At 56.8% G+C, this 17,077-nt stretch overlaps 1 protein-coding gene across 1 annotated transcript in view; it reads left to right on the forward strand.

Annotated features, from left to right (window-relative positions):
- WIZ (WIZ zinc finger) overlaps positions 1-17,077 on the forward strand; it is a 49,609-nt gene that overhangs the window by 23,243 nt on the left and 9,289 nt on the right. The window contains exons 3-6 of the mRNA XM_025145729.3: positions 1,782-1,842; positions 3,824-6,309; positions 6,520-6,879; positions 15,863-16,042. Coding sequence (XP_025001497.2) covers positions 1,782-1,842; positions 3,824-6,309; positions 6,520-6,879; positions 15,863-16,042 — 3,087 coding nt within the window. The remainder of the gene's footprint in view (positions 1-1,781; positions 1,843-3,823; positions 6,310-6,519; positions 6,880-15,862; positions 16,043-17,077) is intronic.

The following is a 17,077-nucleotide window of genomic DNA, read 5'->3' on the forward strand; positions in this document are numbered from 1 at the left end:
CCCTGCTCAACACGAGACCTCCCAAAGTCCAAACCCTATGGCTGAGCGTGGCGTCGGTCTCCTCTCGGTTAAACAAACCAAGCGGCCCGGGGCTGCTCCTCATACATCTTGCCCTCTGGACCCAACACCACCTTCGTGCCCTCCGCTGGACACCCTCTGATAGTTCTGTGTCCTTTTTATCTAGTGGATCCAATGGATGAGAGTGGTTGACCTTGTGGCTCTCCCGGGAGAAGCTGCAGTTGTGCTCCCATGGTCGGAGGAGAGCAGCTCTCACTGGATTACCATAGAGGGTAAATGTGAGCTTGCTAAGTCCAAGACATTAAACTCTCTCATCTCTCGCTGTTTCCAAGAAACCAGGATTTGCAGGGAGCACAGTTACGTGCTCATCAGGAGAAAGATAAATCACGGCGTGTTTTCCTCTAAAGGAGACAGCTGCTAAAAATAGGAGCCACGCTGAAGCTCTGCGGAACAAAGAGCCCCTGGAAGGCTCCTGGCTGTCCCTTCACCCAATCGTCCCCTCCGTCAGTTTCCCTTCTCCTCACTGTCGCTTTCGGTTTGATTCTTTTTGGAAGTGTTTTACAGTCTGCCCGTTTGGGAGGGTTTTCCCATCCCTTCCCCCGCGTGCCTGGCCAGGCCGGTCAGTGACTCAGGCTTTCCTGAATGAACACTATTTGTCCCCCGTGACCTCGCAGCTTGGCCGTGCATCCCAACGGGCTTTTCCAAAGTGCTTCCGAAGCCAAAAAACCTGAGCTGCTGGAGTTCAAGGCCACGTCTCCGTGTCCTCTGATTGTGCCGATGGAGGATCGCCACAGTGGCCCCATCCAGGTGAAAGACCTCAAAACCTATCATCTCCTTCCGAGGGATCCTCAGCTTTAAGCTTCTCGCCTCTTGCGTGCCTCACTTGAGGTGTTAGGGTGGAAAACCAGCGATGGCTTTTCACGTTCCTTTGCTTTCAGGGCAGGTCCTGCCTTGCTTCCTTCATCTCCATAACGGTAGTCCCAAATTCCTTGGGCCATCGTGCTTGACGTCTGGCACGTAAGCAGCAATCTGTAAAACAATCATGATCTACAAGTGGTTGCATCAGTCAGGGAGGGGATGGAGGTCATTTACAGTCATGAGAATCATAGAATATTCCAAGTTGGAAGGGACCCATTGGGATCATCCGGTCCAACTCTTGGCTCCATAGCTGCCATGTGCACGTGGGTCTTGTGCCCGCTCCTCTCTCTGCTTGCGGTCTTTGTCCAGACAGGTGTGATCCATGCATCCTCCTTGGACACCACCAAGAGTTTCCCCATTTCTTCAGGGCTGATCCTGGTCCATCTGAGCCCGGTAGAGCTCAGCAGGATTCACCCGTGCGTTGTCAGCCCCAAGCAGGGTTGGAGGTGTGTGGCAAACACCACCATCCCAAGGGTTCCACCACCAAGCCCAGAATGATGCTCAGCTGTGCACCCAGAGGAACCAGAGCCCATGGGATGCCAAAACCAACCCCTCCAGGTTGGCAGGAGCGTGGCTGGAGCCGTGCACATCTCCCCTTTAGCCTGCTTAGTTGCAGGAGCGATTATCCACCAAATACTTTTGCGCGGGATTAAACCCTCTTAAGTGTGGCTCAGCAATCCTCCCGTAATCCGGACCCGGTCGTAGCAGGACAGGGCAGCAGGAGCAGAGGGGGTTGATCTGCTGGGAAAGCTTTTTCTTTCCAACACCCAAATCACGTTGACTGCAAATTGCACTGCAGGAGCCTCGCTTGGGCACTGACCTTGGAGCTTTCCTCTCTGTTGCAGATGAGCCTGATCCTGCCCTCTCCGGTGCTGTCCCAGCCCCAGCTCACAGGACCGAACTCGGGTAAGTGCCCTGGGGATGTTGCAGAGCATCTCCCCTTGCTAACAGCACAAAACCCCCAAATTTCTGCTTGGCTGTTCCCAAAGAGGGTTGTCCCAACCACCAAGGACGTCACCTTGGAGCCAGCCAGCACCATCCCCCCTCTCCAAAGCGCCACTGGTTGCTCCAACGTAGCTTCATTTCACCACTTCCCACCACCACCCCTTTCTTCTGCCCATCCCACGTTGCCCCTTGGAATACCTCAGTTCTGTTTTGCTCTCTTGGGGCCATCCCTGGTGCAAGGGGAAGAGGCAGCTGCTTGGAGGGGTGTTCCCAAGCTCCTTAGGGATGTCCCTAACACCTCTGAGCACGCTGGAGAAAGCAGATTGAGTGGTGGCAGCCCAAGGCTCCTTACAGGAATCGCTCTCCTTCAGCCTTCGTTCGGTGATACAGCCCATGCCCGGCACGTTTTAATAGGTTTATTTTAGTACCTGCTGTTGAATGATCCTTCCTGGGCCAGCACTTTCCTTAGTGAGTTATTTTTAATAACGTTTGCAGTGCGTATGGGAATCGGGTTTCCCTGCTATCACACCGCAGACGACGGAGAGCCCGTCCTCTCCATTTCTCTGTGTGTTTACAGAAAAGGAAATAAAACAGGGAAAGATACGGAGCTGGAAGGGCAAGTGCAGGAACTGCTTTGCCCCTGAACTCTGCTTTTTAGGAAATAAATAGGTTTAAAAACGATGGGAGATGCATGGAACTGGAAGCCTCGCTGTCCCCAACAAAGAAAGGTGCCTTATTCTCCTGGCAGCACAGCCTGACCCGTGAGATAGTGTTCTGCTGGTCTGGAGCAGCTCCTTGCACAATATCTCGAGTCTTTGGGCTCTTTGAGGCTCTGGGTTTCTTCCCTTGGGAGTGGTTTCAGCAGAGCACCAGGACGTGGTGCTCTTGGCCACTCATCCCTTCCATCAGCGCTGTGTGGGTGGGAGTTTGTGGCACCCTTAGCTCCTCTGTCTTCCCATCCCTGCCCCAAGCCTTGGGCCACAGGTTGGGGTCTGCTGGCACCATCCAGACCCCATGAAGCTGCTAACGGAGACATCCTCTTCCTCCTGTGTGGGTCCTGTTGGGGTTGGGCCTTCTGTTCTGGTTGAGGTTTGGGTCATGACTGCTCTTCGGGGGCATCTGGATTGCTTGGACTCTCTTCAGAAGCCTGAATATGATCATCGGGTGCTTTTGGATCTCTTGGATTCCCTAAGCGAGCTTCCAACCACCCTTGCAGAAGGGCTTGGTGCTCTGTCTCACTGTGCAGATGTCTCCAATCCCTTGGGGCATCCTGAAGAACATCAAGGTACCTTCGTTGCACCTTTGCGGTCCCCTTTTTTTTTGGTATGGGAAAAAGCTTCCAAGCTCAAACATAGGACTTCCAAAGCCGTTTGGATTGCCCATGGGTGTGCTCTCCGGAACCCAACACGTCTTTGCTGTGGTGGTGGTGTCAACAGCACCGCCAGGGTGACCTCATGCCACCCAGTCCACCAGTAGTGTTGCCCCATAGAGACTTGTTTTCCAGCTGTTCGATGGGATCTTGCTAACTTTGGGGTCCTGCTGAGGATTTGGGGGAGGAACCAACTCAATCCAGTGTGATTTGGGGTATCTGCAACAGGGAGGAAAGGTGGAGGATGGTCAGCATTCCCCCCCTCCTGCTGCAGAGAGAGCCTTGCACTTCGTGATGGGGACAAATTGTCCTTTGGTCCCACAGACCTTCGGTGTGGTCCACGTTGGCATGTCAGTCCTGTTTTTATGCAGCTCATTGTCCTGCTCTTTGGTTTATTAGTACCAAGCGTCACGGTTGGGTTAAAAGGGCAACGACCAACAGGGGGTGGGTTGGGATGAGTGGTCCTTGGGCGTGTTTCCTTTTGTCCTAAATCCTTGATGTACGGGGTGATACGGGAGAAACACCCCCACTGCCCCGTTAACCAGCTGTTAACTATCCAAACTTCTTTTGCAGCTCCAAGACCGAAGAGCATTTAGAGTTCCAGAAGGCTTTGTACAGAGCGGACGCCAGGAGCTCCCTGGAGCTGCGCGCCATGACCGTGTCCGGCAGCGTGCCCTGGGACACCTCCGCCCTGGAGACCCGAGCGGGTGATGGCAGAGAAGAAAGCACTTTAGAGAGACTCTCTAGCTTGAAGGACTCAAAGGACGTGTCGGCGTTCCCGGGGGATCCCCAGGTTGTAAATACAGTGCGGGTGGATCCTGAGGACCTGGAGAGCGACGCTGAGGAGCTGGGCGCCGGCATGGCGGCAGCTGGGACGCCCAACCCTTGCACGGGGCCACCGGTGGGTAGTGGGGAGGAGAAATACCTTAAACCTGAACCAAAGCAACTTGAAGGCGTCGGCAAAGAGCACTTAGAGAAAAGCAGGAGGGGGATCCAGAGGGTCGACTGGATTTCTCGACCCAACAGAAGCCCGAGTCCTCACTACAAAGACGTGAGCAAGCCGACGGATGTAGCAACCAACGTACCCTTCCGGGGACAGGCTGTGCGTGAAGTGCCTCCTCCGCTGACTCCGGCAGTGTTCAGGAAATCTCTGAACCCTGTCCTCAGCAAGTCCAAAACCCTCGAGACCCCCTCGTCCCACAGGAAGGGGCTGGGGGTCGACTCGGACGCGGGTGAGATGGGCGCGCTCAGCGCAGCTGAGTGGACCATCCCAAAGCCGGCCCTGCAGCTCAGCACCGACCTCGCCATCGGCAAGCAGTCGTGGACGGTGAATTCGGAGGATTCGGTGGAGAGGATCCCGTTGATGTCCCTGGAGCCCACTCCCTGCAGCTCCTATGATGTGGAGATGAGGCCCTACGTGTGCAGCGTGCTGGTGGAGGAGCAGGGCAAAGAGGAGCTGGGCCCCGAGGAGGACCCCACGGTGTACACGTGCATCGAGTGCAGCATCTACTTCAAGAAGAAGGAGCACCTGATGGATCACATGCTCCAGCACAACCGTGGACCAGGGAGGGACCAAGATGGGGACGCTCTCGGAGGGCAGTGCCAGTTCTGCTGCAGTGAGTGCGGGTGGGCGTTTGGGGACCTTGCATCCCTAGAGCAGCACAAAAGGCTCCACCAGGAATCCAGGGAAAAAATCATTGAGGAGATCCAGAAGCTGAACGAGTTCCCTGACGAGGGTCGGGAAGCCCGGCTGCAGTGCCCCAAGTGCATCTTTGGCACCAACTCCTCCAAGATCTTCGTGCAGCACGCCAAGATGCATGTCAAGGAGAGGAAGGACCAAGGGGCGAAGAGCTTGAATCTCTACGGGGGCGGAGAGCTGCAGGATAGCCCCGTGCATGGTATGTACAAACACTTCAAACCCAATGAGCACATGCCCCTGCAAGTGCAGGCGCCTCCGCACGGCAAAGGGCTCAGCACCTGCATGCTCTGCAGCTTCCCGGCGCCCAACGAGAACATCCTCAAAGAGCACATGAAATACGCCCATTCCCACCTCTCTTGGGACGCGGAGGTGTACGAAGAAGATCCCAACCAACCGGGAACCAGCAGGGACGCCTACAGCCCCGCCAGGCCGGGCCGCTTTGCAGAGACTGATTATTTTGGCAAAGCAGACCAGCTCTTCCCTCCACCCCACCGGGAAAGCGCGTCGCATTACGACATCCACAGCTTCACCGTAGATCACCCCAGACTCAACAGAAGCAATGGGGGTAGCAAAAAGGACTACTCGACGTCGGGGTTCCATGCCAGGAAAGCGGCCCCGTATGCTGCCCGGCACAAAAACCTGGGGCTCTCCTCCACGAAGGCTTATTCACAGTTTGCTCTGCAGCACCTGAAAAAAAAAACAGCAGCTCAGCACCTCGAAGCCGAAGGCGACGGTCTGAGGGGTCACCCAACGGGCCTGGAGGAGGTCGGGCACAAATGGATGTTTATCAACGAGGTGGGGGGCGTGGAAGGGGAGTTCTCCATGACCACGGACATGGACTTGATGGAGCACAGAGTCACCAAACCCGTCACCATCCCTCAAGCTGCGTTGGACCTCAAGAGGACGTACAGAGACACGTTGAGAGCCATGGACCCTTTGGTCGCCTCCGAAGAGCAGCAGCAGCAGCTGCGGATGATGGTGCCCATCGTTCTGCTGGAGGAGGTCAACCCACACCCCAAAGCAAAGAAGCGGCCCCGGGCAAAGCCCTGCAAGAAGAAAGCAGCATTCCCATCGCGGGAGTTCATGATGGAAGAGCCTCTTCCCTTGGATGTGCTCCTGTTGGACTCTCCTTTAGAGTTTGATGACTTTTTGGACTCCGACTCGCCCATGTTGAAGAACGAGGAGAGGAAGTGCCCGTATTGCCCGGATCGGTTCCACAACGGCATTGGGTTGGCGAACCACGTGCGGGGCCACCTCAATCGGGTTGGTGTGAGCTACAACGTCCGGCATTTCATCTCGGCAGAAGAAGTGAAAGCTATTGAGCAAAAATTTTCCTTCCAAAAGAAGAAGAAAAAAGGTAGTATGTATTCAATTTGCCGTGCTTTCTATTTTCTTGCTCTAATCGGTGGGGTTTAGAAACCCCCCCCCCCCCCCCAGACTATGGGTACGTATGGTGCTGTGGCCAGCCTTGATGGCTACGGTGCATCTCATGGCTCTTTTGGGTCTAACAACCCCCTCCCAAAGGCTCGATCCAAACTTCTGCCCGCTGACTCTGTCCTTCTTTCCTCAGTTGCAAACTTCGACCCGAGCACGTTCAGCCTGATGCGATGCGAGTTCTGCGGGGCCGGCTTCGACACGCGCGCCGGGCTCTCCAGCCACGCCAGGGCCCACCTGAGAGACTTTGGGATCACCAACTGGGAGCTCACCATCTCGCCCATCAACATCCTCAAGGAGCTGTTGGCCAACTCGGCGGAGTACCCCATGCTGCAGGCGGCGGTGGGAGCGGAGCCCTCATCCCCGGGCCGAGAGCCGCACGGCTTCGTGCCCCGCAAGAGCATGACCCCCATCTCCGAGTGCAGCATTCCACGCTCTCCTCTGTCCCCATTCCCTCCATCTTGGGGAGATGAGTCCTTGCAGTCCTACAGAGACGGTGAGTGAAGCCACGAACCCTTTTGCTGGCGACTTCTCTTGATCCTCGGTGCAGGGGATGGGTTGCTCGGCGGAACCCGATGTCGGTTTGTGCCTCTTTGTCGTTGTCGTCGTGCTGGGTGGAGTCTGAGCCCAGTTTGGGGCAGGTGGAGATGTGGTGATGAAAGACCTCAAGCTGCGGATGGAGGGATTGCCTCCTGCTTGGCTGGCAGCTGTGCTTAGGAAGATGATTTCTGTCAGCAAAACTCATAAACCCAGAACGCGCGTTGGGGTGTTTGAGTCAGTGGTGTTTGCTTTGGGGTATTTGGGACAGGGAAGCGTGTGTTGGGCGCTGGGGTCGAGTGTGGCCCCCCTGTTCTTTACCCATGTAGAAGGTGCTGTGTTCACCCGTTGGCTGCTCATTTTCCCTAGATGTTGTTTTTCCAACGGGAAGTGGAGGTTTGACCTTTGCGTCTTATTGAGGCCCATCCACCAGCAGAGCTCCCAGAATACTCGTGGAGCAGCGCTGGGTTCAGAGCAATGGCCTTCCCAAAAACCTTTCAAACTTCCCCCCAAAAAACTGACTTGGCCCAAAATCTTTGCAACAGCAGCGTTCTCCCAAAGGCTGAAAGCTTGCTCGTGCGCCGTGAGAAATTGCCATTGGGTGTTCCGTCACCTCTCTGAAGTCCTTCTTGTAGAGGCTGTGTGCTCAGCGTGATCCTACGTGACCTTCTCACTGCAGGGATCCATCTGTCTTCAACTGCAATGATTTTTGTCTTGAGAAAAGGGACGTGTGTTGAACTAGGGTTTTGCCTACGGGTTTGGCCAGCGTTGCTCAGCTTCTTGGCGTGTGATGTTGGGAACACCTCCCGCTTTATCCCATCTCCATCTCAGGTTGCAGAACGGCAGTGGGCCGGAACCCAACTCAGCTAAAAGGTGACGAACCTCCCAAAAAAAAGGGGGGGGAAGTGAAGTGCTGCTCCCCACAGCGGGGTTGTGCGTGAGATGGTTGCACGGCGTCGTTGGGTTGCACGGTGTTGATTGGACTCTTGCAAAGCAGCTGAGCAAACAGTTGTTGGGTTGAGGTTGGGGGCACGGGTCAGATAGTCTGAAGGATTTGGGGATATGGGGTGCTTAATCTGTAAGGGGGGGACTTAGGGATTGTTTTAGGAATCCATGGGTTTGCTCGAGTCACTTGGGAGATGTCAGAGTGCTGAGAGCTCTGGCAAGTGGCACGGGTCTCAGCAACCTCTCCCTCCCACTGCTCCCCAACGCTCTCTGCTTATGTTTTATGCCAATTCCATCGTTTGCAGGAGGTTTTGAGCAACGTTAATGAGATTTAGGCCAGGAGCAGGTTGTAGTGAGCTGCCAGAAGATCTCTGCCTGCATCGCAAGGGGGAATCGGGCGCTGCCAGCAGCCCAAATCAGCTCTGCAAAGTTTGGCTTGGTGTTTTCTGCTTGGATCTCGGTGTAACACAGAGCTCTTAGCAGGAGGGTTGGTTGAATGGTGCAGTATCAGGGAGCTGATCCTACATCCTTGCTGGACGAGGATTCCAAAGTGGGGCTGCCCCTTCCTTCCTTTGCTCGTCTCCTCCCTCTCTAAAGCCTAAACGGAACAAAACCCCGTGTAGATGGCACTGAGGAGGATCCTCGTTGCAAAGCTTTGTTTCTGTTGGTGCAGCCTTCGGGGATCAGGTTTGGGGCTGCAGATCTGTTTGCTTTTTTTCTCAACATTTTGGCTACCCAAATCGGCTTTCTGTGCGCCTCTGAACACAGAGCACGTAGAGGGTGGGCACAGGTTATTGCTCTTCCAATTTCCAAGAAGGGCAAAGAGAGAAGCCCCGGTAATTATGGAGCTGTCAGTCTCACTTCAGTGCCCAGCAAAATTATGGAGAAGATTATTCTGTGGGTTATTGGGAAAAAAAAAAGCCTGCAAGGCAACACGGTCGTTGGTCATAGCCAGCATGCACGAAGGGACAGCCATCCCCTTGAAGGTCACCCAGCTGGGGGACAAAGGGAAGGTGATGGAGGTGAGCTTTAATGATTTTTGTCAAATATTGAGGCTTTCTGGACAAAACATACAGCACAGAGCTAGATAAATACCTCATGTGATGGCTGAAAGACAACGCCATCGTTGGTCATGGCCAACATGCATGGAGGGACAGCCATGCCCCTATGTGTCCTCTTGAAGGTCACCCAAGTGGGGGACAAGGAGAGGACAGTGGAAGTGTTGTTGGTTTTTGATATTTTATTTTAATTATTTTTTAATGAATTTTGGCTAATATGGAGAATTTCTGGACAGAATATCCGCCGTAAAGCTGGGTAAGCACATAACGCATTGGGTGCGTGGTTGGGTTGTTGGCGTTCAGGAAGCCTTTGGATGATGCTCTGACGGTTTAACTCTTGGTTGACTCTTGGCTTGCCCAAAAATCTCTCTGAAGAAACCCTAAAACATAATTTACAACCAAAATTAAGGAGTCCATTGCTGTGGGGCCAGCAGCTGGGCTCGATGATCCCTTCCAATTGAGAGTCTCTGTAGTTTCAGGTGGCTCACAGCTTCTCCCCGGACATTTGGGGAAATTAATTCTTAAAAAAAAAAAAAAATTCTCTTCTTCCTCCCAAATACGACGTTCAGAACATACTGAATTCTCCCAAATGATGGGGGCCACTGTGACCAAAAGTCAGAAGTCTTTTGGGGTTATTTCCCACCAGACCCGAACAATTCCCTTTGCTTTCACCGTGTTCAGCTTCCAGCTGTGCCTTAACCCTTATCCTCCATTTCCTCATTTATTATGTATATATATTTTTTGTACTCTATTCTGTATGCATTCTCATATAGGATTCTGCTTGAAGGTTTGTTGCCTTTTTACTGGCATCTCTGAGCCCATCCCCTGCCCAGCACTTCCCACATCTCTGACTCCCATTTGGGGCACGGTTGGATTTGGGGTTTTTATCCCCTCCAGCTCTTTTTTTCCAGCATTTTCCCCCTAATTTAATTTTGTCTGCTGGCGTCTTGGATTTTTTCTTTCCCTTTTGTCTTCATGGAGTGGCATTGCCCTTCCTTGTCTGCCACGTGCTCGACCCTGACCTGGATGGCCCATGGTTGGGGTGCCAAAGAAAGGCCCTCAATGACAGCCCCTTCCCCAGTGCTGACCTCTTCCCCAGCACAGCTGGAGCTGGAAGAGGACATTCAATGCCAGTTTTTTTTTTCCAGCACAGCTCTGATATCCATTCTGAGCTTTGCTTTCTCTGATTTGTGGCTGCCCCCCTCCCCTCTCCCCCCCCCGCAAAGGAGAAGAAAAGGAATCAAAATCAAAACACCGCAACTTTGTAGACGGGGTCTTGTGCCTTTCCTCCCATCCACCAGACTCATCCCGTGTTCACTGCCAAAGAATGGATGTCAGAAACCCTTTGGAGGTACCTGACCCCATCGAGGCCACCTACGGAGCCAGGTCACAAAGCTCAGGGCTGTGTCCCATTGAACCACGTCCTATTGAATTTGTGTAGGGTGGAAGTGACGACCCCTCCTCCGTGCCCCGAGGACCCTCCTTGTGCTGCTCTCCTGACCTACTTTCTGCAGTCTTTCATTCTTTTCTTGACTTCCAGCTCATTGCAAAGCTCTTGTCGGCCTCTTACTTCTCTTCCTGCCCTATTTTCACATGAGCTGAGCTACGGCCACGGGAGATGGCACTGAATTCCTTCATCCAGGTCTTTCCATGCAGGCATTATGGGGTGCTGCTCCCTGGGGGCAGCGCTCCAAGGCTGCAGTAACCCCTTCCACCTTTCGGTTGTGGCAACAACGGTAGGGAATCAATTTTTCTCTTAGTGCTTTGGGGAATACCCATTTTGGGATAGCTGGAAGGAGGGATGCTTGAAGCTGGGGGAGCTCTCGGTTGGCATGAGCCTGAAATACCCCACGACAGCCCCAACCCCAACCAAGCATTGGAATGTATTTCTTGCCTTCCGGGACGTAGGAACACGGCTTATTCCTTGCACTCCTTCTCATCCCATTAAATATCAGCGATATCAGACCTCGAGGTCTTCCTTCCCCATGCATTTTTCCAGCTCTGTTTCCCCCCAAGCCAAGGAGAGAGCAGTTCCACCCTGCGGTTAAACCCATCTGAACCCAACGCGGATCACCAAAAGGGAAGACGAGTTGGCACGCGTGGGTTGGTCGCGGAGCCAACGAAGGGAAGCACGGTGTTGGAAACCATGGGTGAGATGGAAAGCACAACACAGAGCTGGCCAAGCCTCTTGGCAGAGCTATCTGCGTGCCTGGCTGGCCAGCAAAAGCTGATTCTTTCATCCCTGTCCCGCATGGAGCCAATTAGTGGCGCGGCGATTGCACTCTCCGTGCCCCCTCATCCTTTCCTTGCGCTGTAGGATGATGGATGGTTGAGCGTGGGGCCCGGTGGGATCCATCTCGAGGTGCTCAAAGAGTTGGCTGATGTCGTCATGAGACCTCTCTCCGTTATTATTATGTTGTTTAATGGGGATCTGGGAGCCAAGAAGGGCAAGAGAGAAGCCCCGGGTAATTACAGGGCTGTTATTCTCACTTCAGTGCCAGTGAGAATTATGGAGATCGTTCCAGGAGTTGAAAGCCAACAGTGACTGATTGCAGCAATGCGGGTTCACAAGGGGCAAGTCCTGCTTAACGAACTTCATTTCCTTTACGACAAGGTTATCCACCTCGCTGACCAAAGGAATCCAGGTGATGTCATCTTCCTGGATCTCAGCACCCCTCTGCTCTCTGGTGGCCTGAAGGAGCGGCACGGAGCTGTGCCAGGGGATGCTGTTAGGCATTAGGAAAAGGTTCTTTAGCAGAAGGTGGTGGGCATGGATCGGAGTCCCGGGGCAGTGGTCACAGCCCCAGGCTCATGGACTGTTGGGACACCGCTCTCAGACATAGGGTTTGGGTTTTGGGTGGTCCTATGTGGGGCCAGGAGTTCTCCAAGGGGAACTTTTTGGGCAGGTGCGTGGAGTTATGGGGATGTTGGCTGCTATGACAGAGATTTCTCTCCGATATTCTGCGTGCGCCACGTTGAGGATTTGGGTCGGGATGTTTCAATTCAGTAAGAATTCGAATCTCTAAAAGCTTCACTGTGCTGTGAGGTCGGGTGTCCGGTATGGGTCTGGTTTTCTTATAGCTGTGGGTGCTCTCCTCTCCCACTGCCTCTTCTCGGGTGGGGGTTTGAGTTGGTGGTAGAGTTTTGCATTGGCCACGGGGGGTCAGCGTTGGCCGTAGGGGGCTGACATTGGGTAGGGTTTTGCATTGGCCACGGGGGTCAGCGTTGGCCGTAGGGGGCTGATATTGGGTAAAGTTTTGCATTGGCCATGGGGGTCAGCGTTGGCCGTAGGGGGCTGACATCGGGTAGGGTTTTGTGTTGGCCACGGGGGGTCAGCGTTGGCTGTAGGGGGCTGATATTGGGTAGGGTTTTGAGTTGGACACAGGGGGTCAGCGTTGGCTGTAGGGGGCTGACATTGGGTAGGGTTTTGAGTTGGACACAGGGGGTCAGCGTTGGCCATAGGGGGCTGACATCGGGTAGAGTTTTGAGTTGGACACAGGGGGTCAGCGTTGGCTGTAGGGGGCTGACATTGGGTAGGGTTTTGCATTGGCCATGGGGGGGTCGGCGTTGGCCGTAGGGGGCTGACATTGGGTAGGGTTTTGTGTTGGCCACGGGGGGTCAGCGTTGGCCGTAGGGGGCTGACATTGGGTAGGGTTTTGAGTTGGCCATAGAAGTCGGCGTTGGGTTCAGTGTTGGCCGTAGGGGGTCAGCGTTGACCATAGGGGTTGGCACTGAGCATCAGAGTTCAGAGTTGGGTTTGGGGGTTTTGCGTTGGGTTTTGGGGGTTTTGCTTTGGGTTTGTGTTGGACGTAGGGTGCAGGGCCTTGGGGTTGAGTAGGGTTTGGCTGTAGGGGTGCGCTCTGGGTGTCGGTAGGGGCTTGGCGTTGGGTTGGGTTGCATGCTGTTGGCTGTTGTTGATTTGCACGGCCCCGTCAGTGGCAAAAGCATCCTTTGGGCTCCGTAAGCAGCTTTTACCTGATAGACTTTGTTTCATAGCTTAGCATCAGGCAGCGTGTGGCCATGGCTCCCTTCTCCCACCACCCGTTGGAGTTGGGGGGGCGGGGGGGGGGGTTGTTGCCGAAAACCTGAGGTTCTCGGCGGTGTTTGTTGCTCTGGTTTGGGGATAAGTTATTGTTGTGAGAGGAGCTGTATTTTCAGGGAGATTTTATTGCCCGTCCCGTTAAGATTTGAGTCTGCGTTGGTGCGTTCGTTGTCCCGTGGGTGTACAGCTGGGGCCTGACGTGTGGGGTGTGTGGGGCAGGGTGTGAGGGGACACGGAGCCTGGGCCTTGTCCTGGGTGTGGGGGCTGTGAGACCCTGGGTGTAGGCCCAAGGGATTGGGTGGGTTGGGAGGTGCGGTGGGAGGACTTGGGGGTCACTGAGCAGGGCTCCCATCCATGGGTCTGCCCATTGCCCATCCGTGGGGCGCTCCTGTTCCATCATTAGGGGCTCCTCTGCCCTCCCTGGGTCTCTCATCCGTTGGGGTCTCCCATCCCTTCCCATGGAGCTGCCTTCCCCTCCTGTGGGCCTTCTGTGGGGTTCTCTCTTCCATTTTGGGGCTGTGCCATCCATGGGCCTCCCCTCCCTACGTGGTCTTTCATCTGTGGGGCTGCCCCTCCTTTGGGGGCTGCCCATCCATGGGGGGGTCCCATCCCTTCCACCTCCCCCCTCCCCCCTCCCCCACCATTCCATGGGACTCCCCTGCATTGGGTCTCCCCCTTTCATTGGGTCTCCACTCTCTCCAGAGGTCTCCCCATCTATGGGGTCTCCGTTGGGCGCTGTCCATCCCATGGGGGCTCTCTCCCAATGGGGGTTCCCATCCCTTCCATGTTCCCCCCCCCATCCCCCCCTATCCATCTATGGGGTTCCCATCCATTGGGTTCTCCCATCCTTTCCATTGGGTCTGCCCCACACTCTGTGGCTTTCCCCATCCATTGGGGTCCCCCCCCATCCATTGGGGTCCTCCCCCACCCACTGGGGTTCTCCTCCATCTATTGGAGTTCCCCCCATCTATTGGGGTCCCCCCCTCCCCCCATCTATTGGGGTTCCCCCCCCATCTAGTGGGGTTCCCCCCCACCCATTGGGGTCCTCCCCCCACCTATTAGGATTCCCCCCCAATCCATTGGGGATCCCCGCCACCCATTGGGGTTCCCCTCCCCTCTATTGGAGTTCCCCCCCTCCCCCCATCTATTGGGGTCCCCCCCTCCCCCCATTCATTGGGGTTCTCCCCCCATCCATTGGGGTTCCCCCCTTCCCCCCATCTATTGGGGTTCCCACCCATCCATTGGGGTCCTCCCCCCACCTATTAGGATTCCCCTCCAATCCATTGGGGTTCCCCGCCACCCATTGGGGTCCCCCCCCTCTATTGGAGTTCCCCCCCTCCCCCCACCCATTGGGGTCCTTCCCCCACCTATTAGGGTTCCCCCCCCATCCATTGGGGTCTCCCCCCAATCTATTGGAGTTCCCCCCCCTCTATTGGGATTCCCCCCCAACCCATTGGGGTTCCCCCCATGGTTCTCCCCACCCATTGCCCTCCCCCCCCCACTCCTTCCCCCCCCCCATTGGGGTCCCTCTCCTTCCTCCCCCCCCACTCTCCCCATCCATTGGCGCTGTTCACCTACGATTCTTCCCCCACCCACCGGGACTCCCCTCCACGGGGGGCTCCCACCGACCCACCCCCCCCCCCTCCCCGTTCCCCGCTCGATCTCTCGGCTCTCCCCGCCCCGCCCTGCGCTCCTTCGGCGCCGATCCCGGAGAGCGGCGCCGCCGTTCGGCGCTCGATTGGCGCTGCCCGGGGCCGCCCCGCGCGCCGCTCCAAGATGGCGGCCTCCACCTCCTCGCCGCCCAAAGTGACAAAAGCGGCGGCGGTCCCGCGGCCTCGAGACCGGGACCGGGGCGGGGACGGCGAGCCCGGGCCCGAGGCGACCCCCGAGCCCGGTGAGCGGCCCCTCCCCCCGGCCCCGCCGCCTTCTTCTCCCCGTCGCTCTCGGCCCCACCGCGGGGCCCGGCCCGGGGCTGAGGGAGCGCGGGGCCATTCCCGGCGCCGCGCTGCGCTGTGGGGTGAGGACAAAGGAGGGCCGCGGCCCCTCCCGGGCCGTGACACGGAGCCGCCGCCCCCCGGGGTGGGCCTCACCGCGATGCCCCACGGCGGCCCCGGGCACCACCCCCGGCTCGGGCCCCTAAAGCCGCCCCATAGCGGCCCCATAGCGGCTCCCAGGCCCCACCCTTGGGTTAGGCCCCACAGCCGCCCCCAGGCTCTGCTCTGGGGTCGAGGCCGCAGCTGCCCCACAGCGGCGCTAAAGCGGCCCCACAGCGGCGCTAAAGCCGCCCCACAGCGGTCCCCTGGCGGCCCCCAGACCCCACCCTCGGGTTGAGCCCTACAGCAGCCCCACGTCTGGCCCCGAAGCCGCCCCACAGCGGGCCCAGGCACCATCCCTGGGTTAGGCCCCGCAGCAGCCCCACATTGGCCCCAGGCCCCACCTTTGCGTTTGGGCCCCACGGTGGTCCCACATCTGCCTCGCAGCTGCCCCGGGCCCCACCCCCGGGTTGGGTCCCACACCGCTGCCCCACAGCGTGCCCAGGCACCACCCCCGGGTTGGGCTCCATAGCAGACCCGGAGCCACCCCGTGGAGCTGTCACCGTACCCCCCCACAGAGCTCAGTGTTCCCCCACACGCCTTACAGAGGGGTTTCAGTAGGGAAAAGCCTCCTTTCCCCCTGCACGGAGGGACTGGAAATACGGAAAAGCCCCTTTTCCCCTCCCACGCCTTACCTGAGGGGTTGGAAATAGGGGAGAATATCCCTTTTCCCCTCCCACAGGGGGATCAGAAGGTGCCCCTTTTCCCCTCTCACGCAAGGATTGGAAATGGAGAAGAGGCCCTTTTTCACCCCGAAATATCCATCAGGGGGGTGGGGGCTGACGATTGTTCTTCTCTCGGCAGTTCTGGCCCCGGAGGAGGAGGAGGTGGTGGCCATGGAGGTGGGTTCCCCCCCGCCTCCACCACCGCCACCGCTGCCCAAGAAGAGCTCAGCCCCGGGGCAGTCGGAGCAGCCCGCCCGCATAGGGACCAAGCTGTGCGCCGAGCCGCCCGGCGGCAAAGCGGATCCACACGACCCCAAAAGTGAGTACTGGCAGCGCTCCGCCCCAAGGGGAGCAGTGAGGAGGCGTTGATGGGTGTAGGATGGAACTGTGCTCCGCGTGTGCTCATCAGCTGCGGGAGCTGTGGGGTCTGTGGGTCGCTGGGAGCCGAGCGGTGCTTGGTGGAGCCCGGTGAGGGGCGTGAGGACCGTGCTGCGGGCGTTGTGCCCCCTGAAAACTTGGGGGTGTCGTGCCCTGAAAGCCAAGGGATGCAGTGCCCCAAAACTTGGGGGATTCGCACCCCAAAATTCTGAGGATTTGTGTCCCAAAACTTGGGGATCTTGTGCAGCAAAAACCTGAGATTATTGTGCCCTGAGAGCCTGAGGATGCCATGCCCTGAAAACCTGGGGATGCCGTGCCCTAAAACCCGGGGATGCCGTGCCCTAAACCCCGGGGATATTGTGCCCCGAAAACCCACAGATGTTGTGCCTCAAAGACTCAGGGATGCAGTGCCCCGAAAACTCAGAGACTCTGTGTCCTGAGGACCCGGGGATGCTGTGTCCTGAGTTCAGTGATGTGCTGCCCTACAGACTTGGGAATGTGGTTCCCCAAAATCTCAGAGGTGTTGGACCCTGAGAGCCCAGGGATACGGTGCTGCAAAAACTCAGGGGGTGTTCTGCCCTTCAAAGCCAGGAGTTCCCCAAAGACTTGGGGGTCTGATGCCCCAAAGGGTTGGGGCCTTGGTGCCCCAAACTCAGGAATGAGGTACTTCGAACTTGGGGGGACGTTGTACCCCAAATGTGAGGTGAGGATACTGTGCTCCAAAAACTCTGGAATGTGGTGGCCCCAAAAGCCTGGGGACGTCACGTCCCCAAAACTTTGGGGCATTGTGTCCTGAATGACTGGGGACACTGTGTCCCCAAAATGTGGGGGCATGTTGCCCTGAAGGCATGGGGCCGTTGTGCCCCTAAAATGTGGGGCTGTGGTTCCCAAACTCAGGGACACAGTACCCCAAAAGCATGGAGACAGTGTCCCCAATACTCAGGGATGTTGTGCTCCTAAAAACTCGGGGATGCTG

Source organism: Gallus gallus, chromosome 30 (assembly GCF_016699485.2).
Source record: "Gallus gallus isolate bGalGal1 chromosome 30, bGalGal1.mat.broiler.GRCg7b, whole genome shotgun sequence".
Taxonomy (NCBI): domain Eukaryota; kingdom Metazoa; phylum Chordata; class Aves; order Galliformes; family Phasianidae; genus Gallus; species Gallus gallus.